The sequence below is a fragment of the Apteryx mantelli genome, chromosome 3 (genome assembly GCF_036417845.1).
Source record: "Apteryx mantelli isolate bAptMan1 chromosome 3, bAptMan1.hap1, whole genome shotgun sequence".
Classification (NCBI taxonomy): domain Eukaryota; kingdom Metazoa; phylum Chordata; class Aves; order Apterygiformes; family Apterygidae; genus Apteryx; species Apteryx mantelli.
The window spans coordinates 71,214,418-71,237,541 of record NC_089980.1 but is presented as its reverse complement, the minus strand read 5'-3'; the positions used below and the strand labels follow the sequence as shown (position 1 = coordinate 71,237,541).

General features: G+C 41.4%; 1 protein-coding gene across 2 annotated transcripts in view; it reads left to right on the top strand.

The window, feature by feature from the left end:
- Window positions 1-23,124, top strand: part of PHACTR2 (phosphatase and actin regulator 2) — a 97,187-nt gene that overhangs the window by 52,776 nt on the left and 21,287 nt on the right. The window contains exons 5-8 of one of the 2 annotated variants that reach the window (XM_067293622.1): window positions 13,156-13,392; window positions 17,838-18,384; window positions 19,725-19,924; window positions 22,395-22,551. In XM_067293622.1, the coding sequence (XP_067149723.1) occupies window positions 13,156-13,392; window positions 17,838-18,384; window positions 19,725-19,924; window positions 22,395-22,551 (1,141 nt within the window). The remainder of the gene's footprint in view (window positions 1-13,155; window positions 13,393-17,837; window positions 18,385-19,724; window positions 19,925-22,394; window positions 22,552-23,124) is intronic. The other variant, XM_067293623.1, reaches the window with a different exon arrangement.

The following is a 23,124-nucleotide window of genomic DNA, read 5'->3' as shown; positions in this document are numbered from 1 at the left end:
AGAGAAGCTTGGTCTTAGCATGAAAATGTGTGCAGGGATGTTTGATTTCAAATTCAGTGTGAACCTTTCCTTGTAGCCATGAGCAAGCCTTGGTTCCAGGTTTTCCTTTTGTGAAAGGAAACAGTAAATGTATACGCATCACCTTGCAGTATTGTTGCAGCAGTTGCTCAAGGGTTAAGTGTTCAAAAGTGTTTAAACCACTTTAAAACCGTGTATGATTTTGAAAGTAACTTCAGCAGCTCATTCCCCTTGATTTTCATTAAATTTTGAGCAGCTGCAGTCCAGCTCTTCAGAAATATTCAAGAGGCAGGCTACTACTGCAAACTGAACCTAGGTTGTTTATGGAAAATGTACTTTGTGACTATGATGTTTTCTATAGATGATGAAATGTAGTAAATGCCACTAAATATTTATTATATCCCAGATCCCAAAGTCCACATTAATTGTTACCTTTATTCAGGTCCACCGTGGTAATAAGAGCTTGAATAACAAAAAGTAAAGACTGAGGTGGAATCACAAATTTGAGCCTGTTTTGTTTTCTTTCTCTAGCATCTTGAATAATGCGCCACTTCTTTTCTGCTTTTAACAAAACAGTTCTTAAATACTATTCCACTTATTGGATGTTCCTAGAGGAAAGAACAAGGGTACAAAAGGTCAGGATCTTTACAACTGGCTGTTAGACAGAACAGTCCTTCCAGTATATTCTAGTAACCTCTACCTAGTGATGAATGAGCCTCTGGAGGTTGAGAGGGTCAGGTCAGCTAACTCAAAAATCTGAATTCTTCTCTGAGCTATGTAAATTGCTTGAGTATGTAAAAAGTAGCTAGGAGTCTAAGAAGAATTGCCTTTCTTATGAGATTTCTAGTACATCCTGTCTCCCAACAATCTAGAAGTACAAGATTAGCCTTTTTTATGACATTTAAATACGTCTATCTTTTGGTGCCAGCTAGAACCAGACATGTATGGGTCAGGAGAAGAAGAATAATAAAAGCCATGGAAAACTCCTGTTAGATGTCTCAGGATAACTTTGGGATAGATCAGCTCAGTTATTATTTTATGCATCCCTAAATGCAACCTTCTACAACTGCCAAGTCTTGGGGGTTTTCCTAAGAGACCATTTCTTCAGAAATATACATTGCTAACTGTGTTGGAATCCCATCTGGCTGACTCTGCAGAATGTAAAAATCTAATGAAAAGAAGAAGGTTCAATACCTATTTCAAACATGTTATTATCCTCCTATATATTGTGTTGTCCTTACAGAGAGAAATTCAAAATTATTGCTGTACAGGAGTAGACTGAGTACAGAAAAATATGTAACTATCAAACTACCATCCCTCAAGTCCTTCTTAGAGAATGAAATGTGTGTGGAGGAGAGAGAAGAAAAACAAGAAATGTGGGTTCTTGTTATTCTAGGCTTCGTAAAATGTCAATATGGTCATACTGAATATGCAGAGCACTTTGAATATAGCTTTCCTCTAACATCTAAACATTAAGTTGTTCCAGCTGTATATATTTTGAGTCGCCTGAAAAAGGTCAAGATAGATTTATTCCAGAATAAGAGTCTACCCACAGAGGTGTTAAGGAATGATTCCATACATCAGCAACCCTTTCACCCAGTGCAAATCCAGTATAGCTCACTGCAGAGTGAAGGTGAGTTGGTCTGTTGAGTTTAGTTGAAGAGTAAGGTCCACTGCATCACGCAGATGCACCTCACTTACCAGATTAATCCTCAGTGCTCTTTATGGCCGGTGTGGTAAGTATGAATTGTGCCCGTTGGCAGATCAAGAAACTAACCACCAAAGAGTGGTTAGGTAATCCTCACAGAGCATCAAAATCAGAGCTGAAAGAGGAATGCAAGAATAGCTGGCTCACTGTCTTGTGCTCAGACCATAAAGCATGCTGCTGTTTCTGTTCACAACCTCTGTCTATCATAAGAGTTGAGGTAGCTGAGGTGAATCAAGACAATCAAGAGTAAAGAATTCAGGGAGTTTATCTTTATGGAGGTAATGCTAGGCTTTGTAGAGTCATGAACTAATATGTTGAAATCTTAAAGGAAGTTCTGTCCACCTATCCATCTTCATCCTAAGACCTGAAGATGAGATTAATTCTTTTTGTTTAGTAGCCAAGTATGCTGCAATTCTAACTCCTGCCAAATCAAAATGTTCCCAAAAAATGCATCTCAGGCCCTAAAAAGTTATGAGATTATTTTAAAACTCTGTTATTAAAAAGTGATGGTCTTTACTTGCTGTCTTGTTGATGTGGGTCTTAAAAATGAGCTTCTCATATAAACATGATGATGACTGCTGGAGTCGGAAGTTTAGAAAGAACAAGTATTACAAGCATTGTGATAAAATAGTGAGAGTTGGCAGCAATGAGTGATGGAATGTGGAATATGTTAGGAGTTAAAAGAAGTTAAAAAAAGAAAGTTGTTCCAGTGTCATCCAAAGAAATACAGAACTGACAAGAAAAACAATAGGCTCAACCATACAATGTAAAAATGAGTTAAGTAAAAGTGAATGAAGAAAAAGAGTCCTGAAAGCTGTCCCCTGTGCTGCCAGACAGTTCTATAAACTTTATACCCCATCTGCTGCTTGTCAGCTCACAGATGCTTTTCATATTTTGCAAAAAATTCCCTTTGGTAATTTAATAGTGTAACTGTTGCTGTTTGTCATATTGATGAGATGTCAGTCATCCAAGTGGGGTGTTTAAAAGGAAAATTCTCCTTTATGGCAGGGTAATAAAAGGCTGGTGACAGTTTTACATAAAACAGGTAATTGACTGATGAAGCTTTGCAGATGAGAAACCATACGCTGTATCTTGTTCCTAGATCACATTATGTGTGTGCTTGGTTGAGTTCTGATTTTTTTTTCTTTTTTGGGGGTAAGAAAAGTTGCTAGCATCTTTTCTAGAAAATAAAGAGCTAAACTGTAGCCATTCTCTGTGAGTACACTGAAAGGGGTACACAGTAGTGAGTAGACTGGCAGTGTATAGAAGCACCCTTGTTCTCAGGTCAGCAGAAGGGAAGGTAGAGTTGTAACTGTGCTCCTGCATCCATTGCAGGTGTGTGCAGTAGCCACTGCTGACTGCAGCATTCAAGTGCAGATAGGATATGAGCATGGTAAAGGGAGTCCAATGAGTCTTCCTGCTTCCTGCCCCCCAAAACAGTGTTGGAGAAGAGCAAAAGCCGTATCAGTAGAAAAGGTGTCAAAACTGTAGTTGTTTCCCTCCCTAGATGTTTTCCCTCCCTGGCAGCATGCTTCCTGCACAACACAAAACCTCCTGGCACTCTGTCAGAGCCTTCTTTTCTCCTTTCCACCCTCCCAAGATGTCTCTGGCCTACAGACATCCTAGAGAACCCTGCGTTTGTTTCTGAATTCAGTTTGCAAAGCTAGGTCTTACTCATTTTTATCATAGCAAGCTAAATCTTTTCCTGATAGAAGAGAGAATTTCACATTTTATTGTTAGCTTGAGCTCGAAGAAATGAAAGGCTCAGTAACCATTAGCAAGGCACTGTCTCAAAAAAAGCACTAGGTTTCATTTTGCATACCAGCCGTCAGTCGTGTTTGATGTTTGTCTGATAAATAATTGCATTGCAGGAAGCCAGAGCTCTGTTCTGGGTGCTGTGAAAGGGAGCACTAGCTTCTGAAATGTTCCTATGCCATTCGTAACAGAGTGGTCCTCTCAGGCTTTCTCCTGTTCTTCAGTGAAGGAAACAATTTGTAGTCCTGTGTCCAGATGAATTCTTAGGATCCATAGGTGTATTATTTTTCTCTCACAAGATAATTCTAGTATGACAACTGGCAAAGGTTCCTGGTCTTAGTATGTTGGGTTTGGAGATTCTTTTGCCTGTACTTTGTCTGCTCTCCCTTAAATCTGCTTTTAAATTTAATCTTTTATTTTTCTTATGGGTAATTGAAAAAAGAGGGCTGGAGGCATGGGCTTTAGTCTTAGAAGCATGCATGGTTGTTTACTGATGCTCTGGTTTGTATGCTGAGGAATGCTCTTCAAACTTGAAGTTTCTCGGTTCCTTTTCTCAGAGGTCTTTGCTTTATTTCCCCAAAACAGAAAGAAAAAAACCTGCTGAACTTATGCTCAAGATGTTAACCCTCATCATCCAGGGTCTCATATAGGAGCCTGCTTAATCTCAGCAGACTAATTCTGGAAACCACTCACTGTGAGAGACAAGGCAGACTTACTTCCCTCTCATCTGCCTAGCTGGCTTCATGCACTCCTGAACTCTGTAGATCGTTGATGTTAGTACCATACAGAAAACCTTTTTTTTTCTTCTGACTCCCAAAGAATCTTATTGTAGGTCTCGCTCCAGCTGAGTTGTTTGCTGGCTAAAGCCATTTTTTCTAAGAACAGTTTATCTTCTAGTCATCACCTGAACTATGTAAATGAGGCTGAATCCAAATCTTCTTAAAAGGAAAGCTACTCTAGATAGGGCTCTTTCTGGGCAGAACCCATCCACTAAGTCAGCTGGGCTGGATGAGGCCAGTAGGCTGATGTGAGAGGCAGTAGCTTTCACCCACAGAAGTTGAGTGGCAGAGGAAAGCTCCTAATTTGTAAAGCTATTATTTTTTTTTCATTTATAGAAAAGATATCCTGATGTGGTTCCAGAAATAAGATTGTAGACATGAATTTAATAGGCTAACTATTGAATTGTTTGAGCATATCTATACAGGAAGTATAGGGTAACGTAGAAACCTACATGGCCTCTCACTTTCCACATCTTCCGTAGATCAAGATACTGTAAAAGTGTGCAGTTGACCATGCAGATATTTAAGATATTCTGCCTTGATTTAATAGTTTGTTTTTTACGCAACAGTTAGGCAGTTAGCAATGTAAAATGACAGTCAGTGTCTTTTTTTTTTTTTTTTTTTTTAATCTTGGAACTAAGGCAAAATATTTGAATGTCGTTGCTTTAGTTCAGATGTTACACCTGTCCCTTTCCCTCCTCTGCTGTTTTTTCTACACTGTCTCTGTTGTAAGACATCTTGCACATCGTGCTGTTGACATTATGAAGTGAGAAAGATCTGGAAATCTGCGGATGTACAAATCTGCTCATCCATTTTCAAGAAAGACGAATTCAAAACTAGAATTAGTTCAGAGAGAGCTGCTAAGACCATCATGAGACAGCTGTTCTTGTTCAGCCTGGCAAAACAGAGCCTGAGAGAGTCTTAATGTAACAAGTTGGTATACAGCCAGGAGAGAGCACAGCTAAAGGACAATGCTGGCACAAGTAAAAATGAGTAAATAGTGGCTTGAAATACATTTAGATGGGAAATCAAAGGAACCTTTCTAACAAGCAGAATGGGTCTTTTCTTGAACAAAGTTTTAGTAGCAATAGCATGAACAAAAAAGTAGAATTGGTTAAAACTGAAGTTTATGAAAGGGATTGTATGAGGTGACCACCTGCATGAGCACAAAAGAGAAACTAGTGAGTCAAAAAACATCCTCTTCTCCTGTGTTAATCAAAACAGAGCTCTCTGCATAGTCTGGAAAAAGGAAAACTCAAAATAGTTCAATTTTGCAGAGACTTATCCTGCAAAGGTCACCAAATTGTATGTTATTTTTAACTTCCATTTTACATAGCGTTACTCCACTGAGTTATGCTGGTCTTCCAGGAGGAGAGTACTTTGAAATTGATGTAGTTTACATGCTCGACTTGCAGCTCTATTGGTTCTCTGTTTGTAAGCTAGCTTCATATCAGTGCTCTAGCCACAGGAACAAGAATATCAGTACTGTATGACAAAATCCAGAGGTTGAAAAACTTGGGCTTTCAATTCCTTAGAAATACATGCATTTTTTTTCTTTACTATTATGAATTATACAACCCAATTGCGTATGGCTTCTGAAACTATGTCCAGGATTTTCATAGCTATTCAGAACCACCATTTGTTCCACAGTTTGTAAAAGATCCCATATTTAGCTTCCAAAATAAGTCATCTGATTTCATAGTGAATATGGCGTGCTGGAATCTCTCTGAAACTCTTTGAGACTTGGAGAGTCCCCATGAGAGCTGCTGCATACTGAATATTTTTGTAATCCTGGCCATGATTTAGGTGTTTACATGAGAACACAGATTTCTTAAAAGTCTGGCCCCAATCACAGTTTCTGGGAACAAGAAAATCTGGTCTCAAACTGAGCTTTCTTGAAAATCTGGCCTTTAGAAAATTTATTCTAAACATAAACATATTATTGATCCAAATGTTTAATGAGACATTAACGTTTGCTTTGCTTTCCTTTTAAAAGAGTAATTTATAGGCAGATTGCTTTTACAGCAGATGTCTTAATCAAAGCAGCAGTGAATAAAAGATATTCCTATCTGATGGTCTTTTGGAGACCTTTTGTTAAGGTCCAGTTCCTGATGAACAGTTGTCTACATTAAGAAAAACAGCAGCAATAAAAATACATTGCAGCTGGTACTGAGGTACCACGGAGATGGGCTTGAACAAATAGATGGCCTGAACTGATTCAGATGTCTCACAGAATCACAGAATCGCTGAGGTTGGAAGGGACCTCTGGAGATCATCTAGTCCAACCCCCCTGCTCAAGCAGGGTCACCTAGAGCACGTTTCACAGCATCGCATCCAGGCGGGTTTTGAATATCTCCAGAGAAGGAGACTCCGCAACCTCTCTGGGCAACCTGTTCCAGTGCTCTGTCACCCTCACAGTGAAAAAGTTTTTCCTCATGTTCAGATGGAAGCGTCTGTGTTTCAGTTTGTGCCCGTTGCCTCGCGTCCTGTCGCTGGGCACCACTGAAAAGAGTCTGGCTCCATCCTCTTGACACCCTCCCTTAAGATACTTGTACACATTAATAAGATCCCCTCTCAGCCTTCTCTTCTCCAGGCTAAACAGACCAAGCTCTCTCAGCCTTTCCTCATAAGAGAGATGCTCCAGTCCCCTAATCATCTTTGTAGCCCTTCGCTGGACTTGCTCCAGTAGTGCCACATCCCTCTTGTACTGGGGAGCCCAGAACTGGACGCAGTACTCCAGATGTGGCCTCACCAGGGCTGAATAGAGGGGGAGGATCACCTCCCTCGACCTGCTGGCAACACTCTTCCTGATGCACCCCAGGATCCCATCGGCCTTCTTGGCCACACTGCTGCCTCATGCTTAACTTGGTGTCCACCAGCACTCCCAGGTCCTTCTCAGCAGAGCTGCTTTCCAGCAGGTCAACCCCCAACCTGTACTGGTGCAGGGGGTTATTCCTCCCCAGGTGCAGGACACTGCCCTTGCCTTTGCTGAACTTCATGAGGTTCCTCTCCGCCCACCTCTCCAGCCTGTCCAGCTCTCTCTGAATGGCAGCACAGCCCTCTGGTGTATCGGCCACTCCTCCCAGTTTTGTATCGTCAGCAAACTTGCTGAGGGTGCACTCTGTCCCTTCATCCAGGTCGTTGATGAAGAAGTTGAACAAGACTGGACCCAGTACTGACCCCTGGGGGACACCGCTAGCTACAGGCCTCCAAATAGACTTTGTGCCACTGATCACAACCCTCTGAGCTCTGCCATTCAGCCAGTTCTCAATCCACCTCACTGTCCACTCATCTAACCCACACTTCCTGAGCTTGTCTGTGAGGATGTTATGGGAGACAGTGTCAAAAGCCTTGCTGAAGTCTAGGTAGACAACATCCACTGCTCTCCCCTCAACTACCTAGCCAGTCATTCCATCATAGAAGGCTATCAGATTGGTTAGGCATGACTTCCCCTTGGTGAAGCCATGCTGACTACTCCTGATCACTTTCTTGTCCTCCACATGCTTGGAGATGGCCTCCAGGATGAGCTGCTCCATCACCTTTCCAGGGATGGAGGTGAGGCTGACTGGCCTGTAGTTCCCTGGGTCCTCCTTCCTGCCCTTTTTGAAGACTGGGGTGACATTGGCTTTCTTCCAGTCTTCAGGCACCTCTCCTGTTCTCCATCATCTTTCAAAGATGATGGAGAGTGGCTTAGCAATGACATCCGCCAGCTCCCTCAGCACTCGTGGGTGCATCCCATCAGGGCCTATGGATTTGTGGGTGTCAAGTTTGCTTAAATGATCTCTAACCCACTCCTCCTCCACCAAGGGAAAGTCTTCCTTTCTCCAGACTTTCTCTCTTGCCTCCAGGATCTGGGGTTCCCGAGGGCTGGCCTGAGCAGTAAAGACTGCAGCAAAGAAGGCATTCAGTAACTCTGCCTTCTCTGCATCCTTTGTCACCAGGGCACCCACCCCATTCAGCAAAGGGCCCACATTCTCCCTAGTCTTCCTCTTGCTACTGATGTATTTGAAGAAGCCCTTCTTGCTGTCCTTGACATCTCTTGCCAGATTTAATTCCAAAGGGGCCTTAGCCTTCCTCGTCACATCCCTGCATACTCTGACAACGTTCCTATATTCCTCCCAAGTGGCCTGTCCCCCTTTCCACTTTCTGTATACTTCCTTCTTCTGGTTGAGTTTTGCCAGGAGCTCCTTGCTCATCCATGCAGGTCTCCTGCCTCCTTTGCTTGACTTCCTACTCATAGGGATGCACCGCTCTTGAGCCTGGAGGAGGTGATGTTTGAATATTAACCAGCTCTCTTGAACGCCCCTTCCTTCTAGTGCCCTAACCCATGGGATTCCTCCAAGTAGGTCCCTGAAGAGGCCAAAGTTTGCTCTCCTGAAGTCCAGGGTTGCGATCCTACTTAGTGCCCTGCTGCCTCCTCGCAGGATCCTGAACTCCACCATCTCATGGTCACTGCAGCCAAGGCTGCCCCCGACCTTCACATCTTCCACCAGTCCTTCTTTGTTTGTTAGTACGAGGTCCAGCAGCACACCTCTCCTTGTTGGCTCCTCCACCACCTGTGTCAAGAAGTTGTCACCAATGCTCTGCAGGAACCTCCAGGACTGTTTGTGCCTAGCTGTGTTGTCTTTCCAGCAGATATCAGGGTGGTTGAAGTCCCCCATGAGAACCAGGGCCTGGGATCGTGAGGCTACTTCCAGCTGTCTGTAGAAGGCCTCATCGACTTCCTCTTCCTGATCAGGTGGCCTGTAGTAAACACCCACAACAGTGTCACCCATGCTAGCCTGCCCTTTGATCCTTACCCATAAGCTCTCGACTCGCTCTTCATCCACCCCTAGGCACAGCTCAATACATTCCAGTTGCTCTCTCACATAAAGAGCAACTCCACCACCTCGCTTTCCTGGCCTGTCTTTCCTAAAAAGTACATAGCCATCCGTGACAGCACTCCAGTCATGCGAGCTATCCCACCATGTCTCTGTAATGGCAATGAGATCATGGCCCTGTGACCGCACACAGATCTCTAGTTCTTCCTGTTTGTTCCCCATGCTGCGTGCATTGGTGTACAGGCATTTCAGAGAGGTGATCGAGCATGCAGGTTTCCCAGGAGGAGTAAAAGAGGATCCTCCATAGTCACATCCCATGCGCACTTCCCTGGCTGCATTCACCTGCTGGAGGCATCCCGACTTGAGCTGTCTTTTGCCAGCTACCCTGGCACTATAACTCTCCCCTTCCCCCGTCTTTCCTAGTTTAAAGCCCTCCTTACCAGGTTGGCCAACCTGTTGGCAAAGACCCGCGTGCCCTGCCTCGTGAGGTGGATCCCATCTCTCGCCATCAGTTGTCGATCTTCAAACAGGGTCCCATGGTCTCCTTGATTTGGCAGTCACAGCTGAGATGCCAAAGAAAGAACAGGCATGAAAACCAAGGGCCCATATTCATGCAGAATCCTGTTAGGGAGATACAATTACAACATAATTGTACCTTGATCCATTTACAGACATCAGACCATCCTAGTCACTGTTCAAGAGCATGCTGCTGTTGCCGTTATTATTATCAGTTATTTGTATTACTGCAGTGCTTATCTATATACCAGAAATGTATTGTACAGTGTCTTACACAAACACAGAACAACACAAAATATGTTCCAGTGGACTTGTAGTCTGTGAGAGGGCACTGTGGTTAGGTACTGAAAAATAAGAGGGGACCAGCCCAGGATAACAAGCACAATGCCAGCAGTGTAAAAATTTTCAGGTCATCATAGCAGAGGGGAATTTGAAGGAAGATAGGTAGCTTTGTGACTGTTTACAGGGTGCTCCTTCCAAGCATGAGGGGCAGCAAAGGAAAAGCAGTGAAAATTATCTGCTTCAAACATGGCTTGCAGACACCAAAAGCTGGTATAATGGGCTGGTCAGCTGGGAACTGGGAATCATTAACTTAGGAGTAAATGAGAAACAGCAGCTTGGGCAAGATCAGACTGTGCACCCTGGACATTGAGGATTATCAGTTTATATATGATGAGATAAAAAAGATGGAACTAACAAAGGGACACCAAGAGGGATGACATGGTCAAAGCAATGGGCAACAGTAGTCACCTTTGCCACAGCTACCCTTATGGATATGGGCAAGAAAAAATTCAACAGTCAAGGCCAGAAAAGGACATTTAGGTAATCAAGATGCAATCAAGATTCAGTGAGAGCTGTAACTATCTGAGCATACAGGAAATGCAAGTCTCAGTGCTGCTGTGCGGAAGAATTCTGCCAGACTTTGATATGATGTACCTAACAGTACATCATATGAGAAAGATATGTTCGAGTTAAAGATGATATCCAAGTGATGGCAAGGTACGTCTGTTAAAATTGGTATTATATAAATTGCTGGTTCTAATCACAATTGAAATCTCCAAGCAGGAACCTTGATTAGAATTTTCTGTTCTAGTTTTGTTTTTCCTTTATAGTTTTTAATTATTTTTCTAAAGAAAAGTTGAAAATCATTAGCTGACAATCATTAAGATGTGTTTACTTCCAGCTGAGTAAAGCTTTGGCCTTAGATTTTTGTGCTTTTTTGACTAATTCAGAAAGTAAATTTTACTACACATATCCTTTAATCATTTATGTGGTTTAATGTAAATTGTTTGAGATTTTAAATGATTGCATTGTATCACTTCAGAACATGGTGTATGGTATATTTGTTTTTAGTAGCATATTATCCTCTTTTTAACATTTATTTGTGTTAATGTGACTGGAAGCAGAACTCAGTGACGGTGTACAGAAACTCTTGTTAAATTGTTTCTTATTAATAACTAAAACTTTAGCATGCTGGACTCATGAAGAAAAGATTTATCAAAGAATGGCTTGCACTTAAAACTCTTCCTGATGATCATGTCCTTCAGGATCTTCAAAATACAAAATACTCTCTTGCTATGTTTAACAGAATTAAAAATTTAAAATTTCTTGCTTTTTCAGAATTTAATCATTTATTTAACTTTGATTGAAGGTAGGTGGAGTTTCACAAGAAGATACTTTTTGCTATAATAGAGGAAAGCAAAATGTAAGAAATACATTTCTTTCTTCTTCCAAAGTCTTTCTCTGGTCCAGAAGAAAGAGATAGGAGAACAAAGAGATAGTCCAAGAATTTGTGCTCAAAATAGTCTGTTTAGTAGCTGTAAAAGGTTGCCATACAATAGTCCTTGCACAATGTTAGTAAAAACATGCTAGTCTATAATGTGATAATAAAGGCTGGAAATAAAAGAGAAAGACACTGAATGGTTAGTGTTAATTCCTTCAGTTCATGAAGAGAGATATGTGTGCATGTTGCTTTTAATAACTGCAGGTGATGCATTAGGTTCATGTTAGCCAGCCTTAAACTAGAGGTTGAAAAGGATTTGTTTCTGAGATAAAGAATGTCATTGTTGTCCAACACATTATTTGTTTTTCATCTACTAATCTTAAAATGAAAAGATGCTGCTTATCTCTTGGGAATCTTTTACATAGGGAGAAATAGAGCAGAAAACAGACAGGAGATTCAGGAATGGCCATTTAATGTATAGAAGAATGAGATTATAATATGAACATAATGTAAGAAGTGAATTGATTTCCTCTTCATTGATAAAAGAGATATTTTTAGAAGTACTTTCAATATCGCTTTGGCTCCTTTCTCTTCCCCAAGCACTGTAGTTTTTACTAACAGGCAAGTAAAGCCCTAATGATTTTGACAGTATGCTCATGTTTTTATAAAATGCTTTTTCTAAAAGGTTTGGAAAGGTTATCTTGAGACTAAATGGGCACAGAGTTGGTGTGATGGAATAAATAAAGATTTCTGTCTGGCTACCAGCTACAGTCAAACAACCACAGAGATTACGTTGCAAAATTTTATGTTGACTATAAATGGTTCATCTACATTAGCATTACAGTTTGCATCAGGAGTGCACTTTCGAAATGAATCTCCTGATCATTGCCACTTACCCTGCTTTGGTTTGCTGAGTGCACAAACCAGATTCCTTTTGGATGAAACTAAACCAAAATATGCATTCAGTAACTCAATGAATGGGCTTCCACCACTAATGGGCATGCAGTCTACAAGCCTAGTCTGGAACTAGTGCAAAGTAAAATCTCCTGAAATGTGTAGTGTGGATGTTGAGTCCTCAGTGCTACCTGTTTCACTCTACAGAGCTACTGCTATTGCACTGCATAACACTGTGTGCTGATGTAGACATGGTAAAAATCTCCATTGACTAAGGAATTATTGATTCTTGAAACTGCAGTCTTGCAACAGAACCCAAAGAGCTTGCAGGAGGGAAGAACATTCCCATGGCAAATGGCGTTCTATCTAATTTAACTTTGTCTTTTTCTGAAGAGTAGAAATACCGTGGGGAAGATACCCAAAATAAAGTTACTGTTTCTATGAGCAAGCAGACTGCAGCTTAGGAGAATGGTTTGCTTTAGGGGAAAATTCCAGCTACATAGTCATGTTTGAACCTCTGTCTGAGAGAATGCCCTGCACACATTCAAATTCACATGAATCTGAATTTTATATCCTGTTGATCTCAGAGGATTGGAAAGAACCCAAGGGAATTTGTTAGAGAAGTAAGTGGCACTTAGTTTGCAGCTGGCACTCTAGTTGTTGCTACTGAAAGTTAAGGATGATGCTTAGAACACTAGAAAAGGTGAGACTGAGAGAAACGCAGGGCAAAACTGCATCATCTTGCAGGAGAAGGACTTGAATTAAGACAGACCGTAATATTTTTCTGAAGTAATACTTCAGTATGAGGCAGAAGATGAGGAAGTCTCTCCTGATTCCGAAGAGCTCAAGCAACAAAAAGTTGTCACTGTTGTCAAGCTTGCTGTAGAATGCATGTGGCATATGTCTGTGTCAGTTGGCTTCTGTTCACTTTCTTATCCATAGAGAGCACTACTGATCACTGCCCAGAATTACCGGCATCCCATGCTCCACCACTACCCAAGCCTAAGCCTAAAACTAAAAAAGCTCTGCTACCACCAAAAAATGCTATTGCTGCTTCCACCACCACCAGCCATAAGAGTAATGAAGCACCTCATGCTAAAAAAAAGGGAAAGGCTCCTGCTAAGCAGCCTCCTCTCCCACCTCCCAAGCCAACAAGTCACAGTGCAAATCGAGAAGCTGGTGAGTACTGCACAGGCAGTGCCCGTTACGGTTGGTGCATGTGCATGGGGGTGCTTGGCTTGGTCTTTTGATAACTTTTGCTTTTGTAAATACCTGTGTACAAAAGAGCGTGCAACTGATGTTTTTGAAGCAACTGATGTGTTTGAATTAGCTCTCCGCTGAGCTCTGGTTCTGCTGTCTGCAAACACTCCAAATAATGGACAGATCACTTTGCTATCTAAAAAACGTACACACAAGACCAAGCACATTAGAGACTAGATTGTATTCCCAGTTAAAGTGTGAATGTTGGCAATAAAATGACCCAGAGAACTGTTAAAGAATCAGCAGGGAAAAAAAGGTGACTTCTAAAACCAAATGTGTCTGAGTTGCCCCAAAGTAAAACTATTTTGGGAAATGGTATTGCAGTAAGTTTCTGCTGGAAACATCTGCTCATTCAATAAATTTGTCAAGATTACAAGATCTTGAAGAGGTGAAGGATAAAATCATGACTGCATCTTTAAAGACCATTGAGTAGCTTTTGTTTTAGCTGCAAGAACAAATTATAACTCATTAGAAATGGCCAATCTTCTGTGGGTTGACTGGTGGCTTTCTATGATTCTGAATATGCACTGGAAATGGAAAATGCCCCTCATCAGATACATAGCAAATATCACTACACTTTTTAACCAAAATTTAGCAATGATGCTAAATTAAAGAGATTATAGGTAGCTGTCTTCACGGTACTGATCTCCTCAAGTTTGAATGGTTGTAATTTAGAAGATGACCAAAATGAGAACACCCAAATATAATTTAAACACAAGTGGTACTATGATGAATGGACTGTGCATATGCCTTGGCCAGCTTATATAAACCTTATGTTTTCAATCCTCTTTCAGTCTTTCAAAGTCCTCAGTCCTTCCAGTTTTCTCTCCAAGTATACTTCTTCCTAGCTTGCACATTTTGGCAAGTTTTGTATTTGAAGCATACAGAAGAGGGCTGTTTGAAAATATTACAGGACTGCTAAAATTAAAATAATAACTTTAACATAAAATATCCATTAACTTGGTATTACATCATTACTATATCAGCAGACCACAAGAATAAACATTTTGAAAATGCAGAATTTGCTGCCTGTATTTCAGATTCAGATGAAAAACTCAGTTATTCCAAGGTGAGGGAACCGTATAACAGTAAACCTTTTAGAAATAACCCATTCAGATAAAGAAAATGTTTAGGCCTATTGTTGGAAACAAATTCTTAGGTATGTGAGTTGTTTAATTAAAATACATACAAATTCCAGATTTGTCTTTTAGTAGCCTTTCTGAAATTTCATGGAATGCTTGAGATGATATGGGTATAAAATATATCAATGTATCCCTTGTCTAAAATAGTACATATTCTAATAGTAATTTCTTTCAACATTAAGTACATTGTATTCGTTTGAAATAGGGCTATACTTAGTAAATAGAGGTGCTTGGGAAGCAGTAGTTAATACAGGAGGTTTATTAGATCCCCATGAAAGTGAAGACATGATGCAGCCAGTGATCCCATCACATGAAGGAGGATAGGAATGTGAAAAACTGAACCATAGCTCTCATGAGGCATCACAGCAGGCTATTTCCAAATTGAAACAGTAGATTTGGGAGGAGGGGGCTCAAACAGAAATATCCACATTCCACAAGACAAGTAATCATCACAAAAATTTTAATTTAATCAAAATTCTAATTTTCTACTGAAAGAGAGATATGACAGAAAATTGTCAGCCAGCCCAGCCAGCAGCAATAACAATAGCTCTTTTGACCTAAGGGAAAGTGGGAGGAAATTTTCTCTAGGAGAATTCTTTCAGGTTTCTGCATCTGATTGCAAGTCCAAAAAGGTTCTGAGACTAATGCAAGCTTTTTTTTCAATGGAAACATCTTTTGACATTTTCCCAACGATAATTATAGCATGGCTGTGTATTTGTATTATGCTGGAATTCTTAAGTCAAAGCATGTAACTGGTTTCGTTGACTTTGAGCCTGTGTTTAAGTGCTTTGCTGGATCAGAACCAGAGCCATTTGTTTCCACTGCAATTACGGACAGCTGTCTATAACATTTGTTTGTTTCCTTTTGATTTGCTGGTAGGTTAGTCAGTGATTTGTAGTTGATTGGTAAGATTAGTGCAGTATCGGTAGATTCTGTCTTATGCCCTTTACAGTTACCTCGTAGCACAAAGAGGGACAGTGATTTGCCTGAAGTCATGAGTTTCTACAGATTTTTCCAGATGTACTGAAAGCCACTCTAAATGTTTATAAACCGTAACATTCTACTGCAGCAGAGAACGGTATAATGTGTCTTTTTCTATTATTTTCCATCTTTGAGATTGAGAACAGTCTAACTGTGGAAGCTATTTTTATATCATGAGCTTATTATGGCCAGTATCTGTATTTTGATTCTATCCTAATCTGCTGGGGTTTTGTTTTTATTTAAATGCTTATAAGTAAAAGAGGCCTGCTTATAAGTAAAATAGGCCTTTCAGCAGGTTTCTATTACAGCTTTCTGTTTTACTCAGAAAGCTTGGCTGCAAGGCTGCTGTGTAACTTTTTAATGATTTCATTTGTTCTCTTGGGGTTAATGCATTTTTATTTCAGCAGAAGTGTTTGAGTTGGATGTATTTTGTTGAAAATAACTGAATTGTAAGAGGGTTGTTGTTTGTATTGCTTTTTAAATGAATGTCAGAAATCTGAGTTCCCAGTTCAGACTGGGATCATCCCAGTTCAGACTGATGGTGCATCATCACAGCAATCAGAAATAAATGTGACTGGAATGCACATGGGCATACCGGGCTAGTTAGAATCTCTTGCCAAATTGGGCAGTGATTATAGTAAAGGCGCAACCATATATGTTTCAGTATGGTAAATATCACAGAAGTAAAAAGCAGTGTTACTGGCGAGCCTGTAAAGCTACTGTCAGAATCTCGTGTCACTACATTTTCAAGGCTACCAGAGTTTGTCACTGGTAAGACAAACAGCTCCAGTTCATATGGGAGGCCTTCAATGCCTCTCCCATTATAGAGTTCATTTATGCAGAGCAAGGTCAGTGGATCCTGCTTCCATTGAATTGACACGCCCAGCTGGACTTGCAAGCCCATCTCGTTTTGCTGTCGCTCTGCTTCCTACCTTTAAGTGCAAAGACACCACTTGCAAGAACATTGTGAAACTGTAGAATCACAGAATAGTTGAGTTTGGAAGGGACATCTGGAGATCATCTGGTCTAACCCCCTGCTCAAGCAGAGTCAGCTAGAGCAGGTTGCTCAGGAGTGTGTCCAGTCAGATTTTGAGTATCTCCAAGGATAGAGATGCCACAACCTCTCTGGGCAACATGTTCAACCACCCTCACAGTGGAGAAGTGTTTTCTTATGGTCAGATGGAATTTCTTGTGTTTCAGTTTGTGCCCGTTGCCTCTTGTCTTGTCACTGGGCACCACTGAGAAGAGTCTGGCTCTGTCTTCTTTATACCATCCGATCAGATATTTGTAAACATTGATACGATCCCCCTGAGCCTTCTCTTCTTCAGACTTTTTCAGCCTCTCTCTGAGCCTCATATAAGAGATGCTCCAGTCTTTGTAGCTCTTTGCTGGACTTGCTCCATTAAGTCCCTGTCTTTCTTGTATGGGGCAGCCCAGCACTCTGCCTTAATGTTTGTAAAAACAGACTCCCATCCACAGGCAAGATAAGAATTTAAGTGATGCAAGATCCTTAATCATAGAATGATACAGGTTGGAAGGGACCTCTGGAGGTCACCTGAGCCAATTTCACCCCGCTACATTCAAGATTCAGTTTTAAAGCTAGATCCAAATTCCAAGTAATCTGAAACTACAGTTTCACAATTGAGAGAGTGTTGGCTTCAGTGCTAATTTAACAAATTTCTACAGCTCTCTCTTTCTCAGTCACTTTCTGCACTGTCAGTGTAGAAAGGTAGGATCTTCTATAAAGCAGAAGCCTAATTTTGCGGTCTCTGATTTCCTCTTCAGGAAGCCCTCATACTTTCCCTGAATCTCATAGAGAGTCAGGAAAACTCATGCTTCTAGGAGCTTAGCTCAGTTAAGGAGGTAGACAGTTTTCTCTGTCTAGTAGCAAATTATTTAACCCAGGCAGTTAATGCTTCTGAAAGAACTGCAGTCTTTAGATGATGTCCAGACAAGTTGTAAGGGTGCTAGAGTGCTAGAATCAAACTTTCACCCATTTCTGAGGTTGATCCCCCTCCACTGTTCCTAGGCAAGTATTCATCATTTCAGTTTTCCCACCTCTAAAGCTGAAATATGAAGTGTAATATTTACTTATCAAGTGTATGATGAAGGATTATAAAAGTATCAAGTGTAATTTTTTCAGTTTTTGAAATATCAGCACACAAGTCAATTCATGAAGAAATGATGCAAAAATTAGTATAGTTGCAAGACTGTAAAATTCTTTTTGTTTTCATATTTTAGCTAGTTCCTCTCATGCAAAAAAACCACCAGTCTCCCAGTCCTCTTCATCACCATCTCCTTTGTCCACATCATCTCATCCCAAAGCCTCTAAGGAGACTTCCAGCAAATCGGGCACATCGGGGACTCCCAGGGGCAAGAAAAAACCTGGGAAACAGTCAGCCCCACGAACAGCACCAGATGGGGCTTCTTCTTCCCCCTCAGGTGCTGCAGCCAACAGGTTGGAAGTGAAGGCAGAAAAACCTGAGCCTGAGGAAACTTCCATAGTGATTTCTGAAACTGAGGACATAGACCAGCAGAGCAAGCTGGTTGTCCCCCCTCCTCCCACTGCTGCCCCTCCGCCACCTCCGCCTCCACCTCCTTTTCCTGCTGCAGCCACTCAGTCCAGTGTCTCAGACACACAAGCTGCATCAGACAGCTGCAGAGCAGGACCATCCATTGCTGGATCAGATTATAAACCTCTTCTCCAGACTGAACATGGCACAGATGAGAACCTGAGCAGTACAGCCCGAGACAACAGTTCAGATGCCAGGGGAGAAGACACGGAAAGGTAAGGCTGTATTGCTGTCCTTGATAAGTAGTATGGCTCACTGCTAAGGAAGCCAGATTTCTAGTGTTACTTTGACTTAAGGGATGCTAAAGGCACATGGAGATCTCTTATTTCTTTTGCTGGCTGGCCCTGAGAAGAAAATCTGCACGCATTTCTTAGCAGTCCAGGGCAGTGTTGCATCCCAGCACAATTTTTTCCTTGACAACATCTTTGTGCCATTCACCTGTAATACCTAATGTTTCTCGAGAATGTCATTTGTCATAACCTGCCTCCTACATTGTTGCCTGGTTTAATATGACCACTGTAGTCAACAGCTCAGCTAGGTAGCAGGTAACACTTTTATTTCTCTCTCATAAAGGCAAACAAAAATTGAGGCTGAATTACAAAGGTTTTACTTTTTTTGTGGATATCATTAAAAATCTTGCTACTAAAGCTCTCAATTCAGTAGCTGGATTTACTTGCAACCTTTAAAATGACATTTCCAGGCTTTGACTGGTAGATGTTTGGTTTGTCACTGCCTAATAACTTGTCTAAGTCTGACATACCATAAAATCAAGTTAAGAGCAAGGTCATAATTACATTTTTCAAACAAAATAGTTGGCAGCAAAAAAAGCAACTGGCTTCTTAATCTGTCTTTTCCTTGCCACAGGAACCAAAATCTTTCATAATGACCCAAGAGGGTTTAGTCTAGATGCCAGCGGCCTAGAGAATTTCCCTTGAATAGCGAAACTTTTGCTGGTACATGGGTGTGCCAGTATTACATTCCTGTGCTGGCTTCTTCTCCCCTTGCTTTACCCTTCATTTATATAAAGGATTTTCCGAAGGCAGAGGGCACTCTGGTGCTGATTCCCCTGTTCAACAGTGATGGAAATGAACATTTTGGACTCAACAGCAATAAAATTGTGTTTGCAATAAATAGAGTCATCCTTACAGGATAGGGAGCTTTGTACTCCCTTCCACTCTGGGACTCAGTCCTCTCACCACCAACATTATTAGCTGTTCTTCTGTTCTTACTAGCTGCTATGTACTGTTGGTCCCATCCCTCAAGAAATAAATAAGAACACTGATTTCTTTATGTAAGCTTTGCAGCTCATCATTTCAGACTGTTTGCATCTTTTTTCCTAACATATATACATACATATATATGCACACATGCACGTACATAATATATGTTATATATATGTGTGTTATTTTTTATATATATATTTTGAGAGAGTGAGAGAGAAGTCAATTTGAATAACAGGACTTTTATTTTCATACTTTCTTATACAGTTTGTCTCCCTTTTGTGTTCTATGCTGCTTCCATTAATGTGACATCATGTTTGCTTACGAATTAACAGTTTGGCTACCAGAGAAGACGAAGAGGAAGAGGCATCTAACCAAACACATGCTGAACCAGGGGAGGAAGCTTCTGAAGCTGCAGCCACTCCTGAGAGTGAAAGTAGCAGAGAGAGCCACTGCAGTGACTCGGATTCTGATGGGCCCATACTCTACACAGATGATGATGACGATGACGATGATGATAATGGAAGTGCAGAAAGTAAGCCTCTGACAAGGAGAGTGTACTGGGAAGGAGTGGCCACCTTAGAGTATATCTAATATACATGTTTGAGCTGGGCTGGGTCAGAAGTCCTACTAAGCTGCTGTGATTGCATCCAGATTGATAACTGGAGCTCTCTAGTTGTGTGTAGTTTGAAGACACTTACACCCAGCCAGTTTTTGTGTAGCTATTCTTAAGCTGTAGCCTGCCAGGGAGCAAAGACTTTGGGATGGGACTGCTAGTAAGCACATCACTCTGCAGGTGACTGCATTCCAGGATTTGGTTTTACTGCAGGGCCTCCCGAGGTGCAATTGCAGGCTACCTTTTGCACATTGCAGTATGTGAGCATGCTTGACCCATGTTAGTGTGGAGTAAAGAGACAAGGGTATGGTCACATAAGATAACTTTAGATGAATTAATGTTTTACCATGACTGAGAAATGAGTGTCCTGCTTCTCCCCTCCTCAACAACTGTGATTAGAAACATGCTGGGGCCAATGCAGTGGTGGGAGCAGATCAAGCATTGCATGGATGGGAGTAGAGGTTGAAGGAACAGGTTCAGGAGAAAGAAGGGGATGGAACAAGACCTCCACATTTGAGCATCAGTGAGCCATTAATTTGGTTTATCCATGTCATGAACCTCTACCCTTAAAGCACCTCTGATTTTACACTAACCAGTGTGAATATGAACTGAACTGCACTAGAGATCACAGAGTTTCTTGTGGGAGTGTGGTGAATGAGGAGGTTGTTTTGCAGCATCTCTCCGCTGTCGGTTGGAATGGCTGAGCCCAGAGCCTCCAGGTGGCTCAGTGTCACATAGCCACCATCCAGGCTGCAGGTTACAGAGGAGCACGCTCCTCCAGGTGTCCATGGACACCGATCCCAGCAGCTTCTGGGAGCCCCTGCAGAAGACCCAGGGTTCAAGGGTGTAACAGTGTGAGCACAGGTTGTGGTGGAAACCCATCAGTCAGCAGCCAACTTCCCTGTCTGAAAGTCATTTGTTCCTCTTTGATCAGAATGCTTTAAGCATTATAGCACCTTTGCAGAAAGAGGAAATCACAGTGGATTACATCTAAGTTTATAGTTTAGAAATTTCAGCTGGGTTCATGGCTATATCACCACCCTAATTTGGCAGACATCCTTGCTACTGCTGGAGGGGGTTGTCCTGCCTAATTCCTGCTCCCAGCTATTCATTCTTCTCTTAGGCCAGCATTCATGCTTACTTTTTGATGGTGACTGTTGTTGAGCTGGTTTTCAATTGAATCAGTTGTCTGATCCGGCTCCCCAGTGGTTGCACCAACACTAACACTGGAGCAAAGGAGGTGGCAGCAACAAGAAATTTGGGGCAGAGAGAAGGGCAACACTACCCCTACCACCTGCAATGTGGCCTTATGCCAGAGTAAAATGAGAGTCAAACCATGGCTTGACAGCCTTGCCCACAGCCATTCAGGAGGAAGTGGTTTACTGTGCTTAGTTAAGAAGGCCTGAACACAAAAGTGCTGTGTCTGATTTCTGTGTACAGAAGGGGGATGAGGGAGAATGAACATTTCATTTGTCTGGTTGCTGGTCTGGCTGAAGATGAAGAGCCACATAGCTCAAGAGACTGAAGTCTTCTGTAATTCTGGTTGTCTGCCTTTGGTCTGAATATGAACTGAAAATTAATGTATTCAGACAGCAGCACAGCATCTTATGAGGAGTTGGGAGCCTCTGATTTTACCAAACTATCTTGCATCATAAAAAGCCCGCCAACGTAGAGCATATGCAGTACCCTCAGTCAGAATAGCAAGAGACAAGGGAAGGACTAAAAGCCATAAAAAACATACTTGTTTCCACAGCTGGCTGAAGCTAATGCTGGGAAAATTGAATGGCTGTTGTCTCTATTATATCTGTTTTGTGGATAAATATGTTGCTTCAGTGCCTGGGGGTTCATGCTTAGAATACTTTACAAGCACTAAGAGCACTTTCTAAAAGGTATCTTTTAATTTATGAATTAGTCTATGTTAAAGGTGAAAAGCATTACACAAGAACTAAGTGATGTTAACTTGAAAAAAATGAAAAGAGAAGATTTAAGGAAAAGATGAGAGAATGAGAATAAACCATTTAAGGCTTAAGAAAAAGTGCAACAGTTTGCTGATGATATAAAATAGGCAAATAAATCAACCTGTAAGGTATCAGATTTCAAAGACACTTAAGTGCAGATTTGTCATTTTTATCCTATCACATCACAGATGACAAGTGATGCTTGTAAAACTATTCCATAATTTTGGTTGCTAGCTTTTTCATGTAAGTCCTTCAGCTTTTTATTATTGTGAACTGAGTTGAAACTATTTTTCTTCTGATGCTAATTAAAATTCCTGTCCTGCATGTGGCAACAAGGCTGCTTTGGGGATGTATTGAAGTCCATATTCAGAATTTGTGTCTGTAACTTAAGCATGAATGAACTAAATGTACCCTCCTCCTTCTTTCCTCAGGCTCTTTGGCAAGTAAAATTCGTCGCAGGGATACTCTTGCTATCAAACTTGGCAACAGACCATCTAAGAAAGAATTGGAAGACAAAAACATCTTGCAGCGTACATCTGAAGAGGAGAGGCAGGAAATCAGACATCAGATTGGAACAAAACTAGTGAGGTATCAGTTGCAGTGTAAACGTGGTTTTACTGAGTGGAGGTGGGGGAAGAGACTCAAGAACATTGGGTTCACATTTTAAATTCAGCCTGATACACGCTGCAGGATCTTCATGGTGGAACTGGCTGGAGAACAATGTTTTTATTTCTCACAAAGTTTTTGTTCTTCATGGAATAAAACTGAGAGCTTTTGAAATGTTAAAAAAAGGAGGAAGAGAGTAAGACTTAATCCAGAATAACCAATACCGTGGTTCAAGCTTTTCCTCAGAACTGGTTGGTTGGGACTTGAACTTGTATATCCCCATCTCAGATGAGAGCTGTAGTTCCTGGCGTATAGAGTCTGTCTCTGTGTCGTCTTTCCTTCTGTCCCTTCCCATCCTCTTCCTGCTCTCTAAATGTTTAATTATTTGTATACTGGTTCCAGCAAAAGAAACTAACAGAGACTGGCTTTGTAGACCCATGCTTAGTGTGTTCACCTCTGAGCCATGCCATACTCTTAACTGCTATAGGATGTGTGTTACTCTCTCCTTCTGGACTGGAGAACGTTTCATGAAAACCAGCTAATTTTGACTCGCAT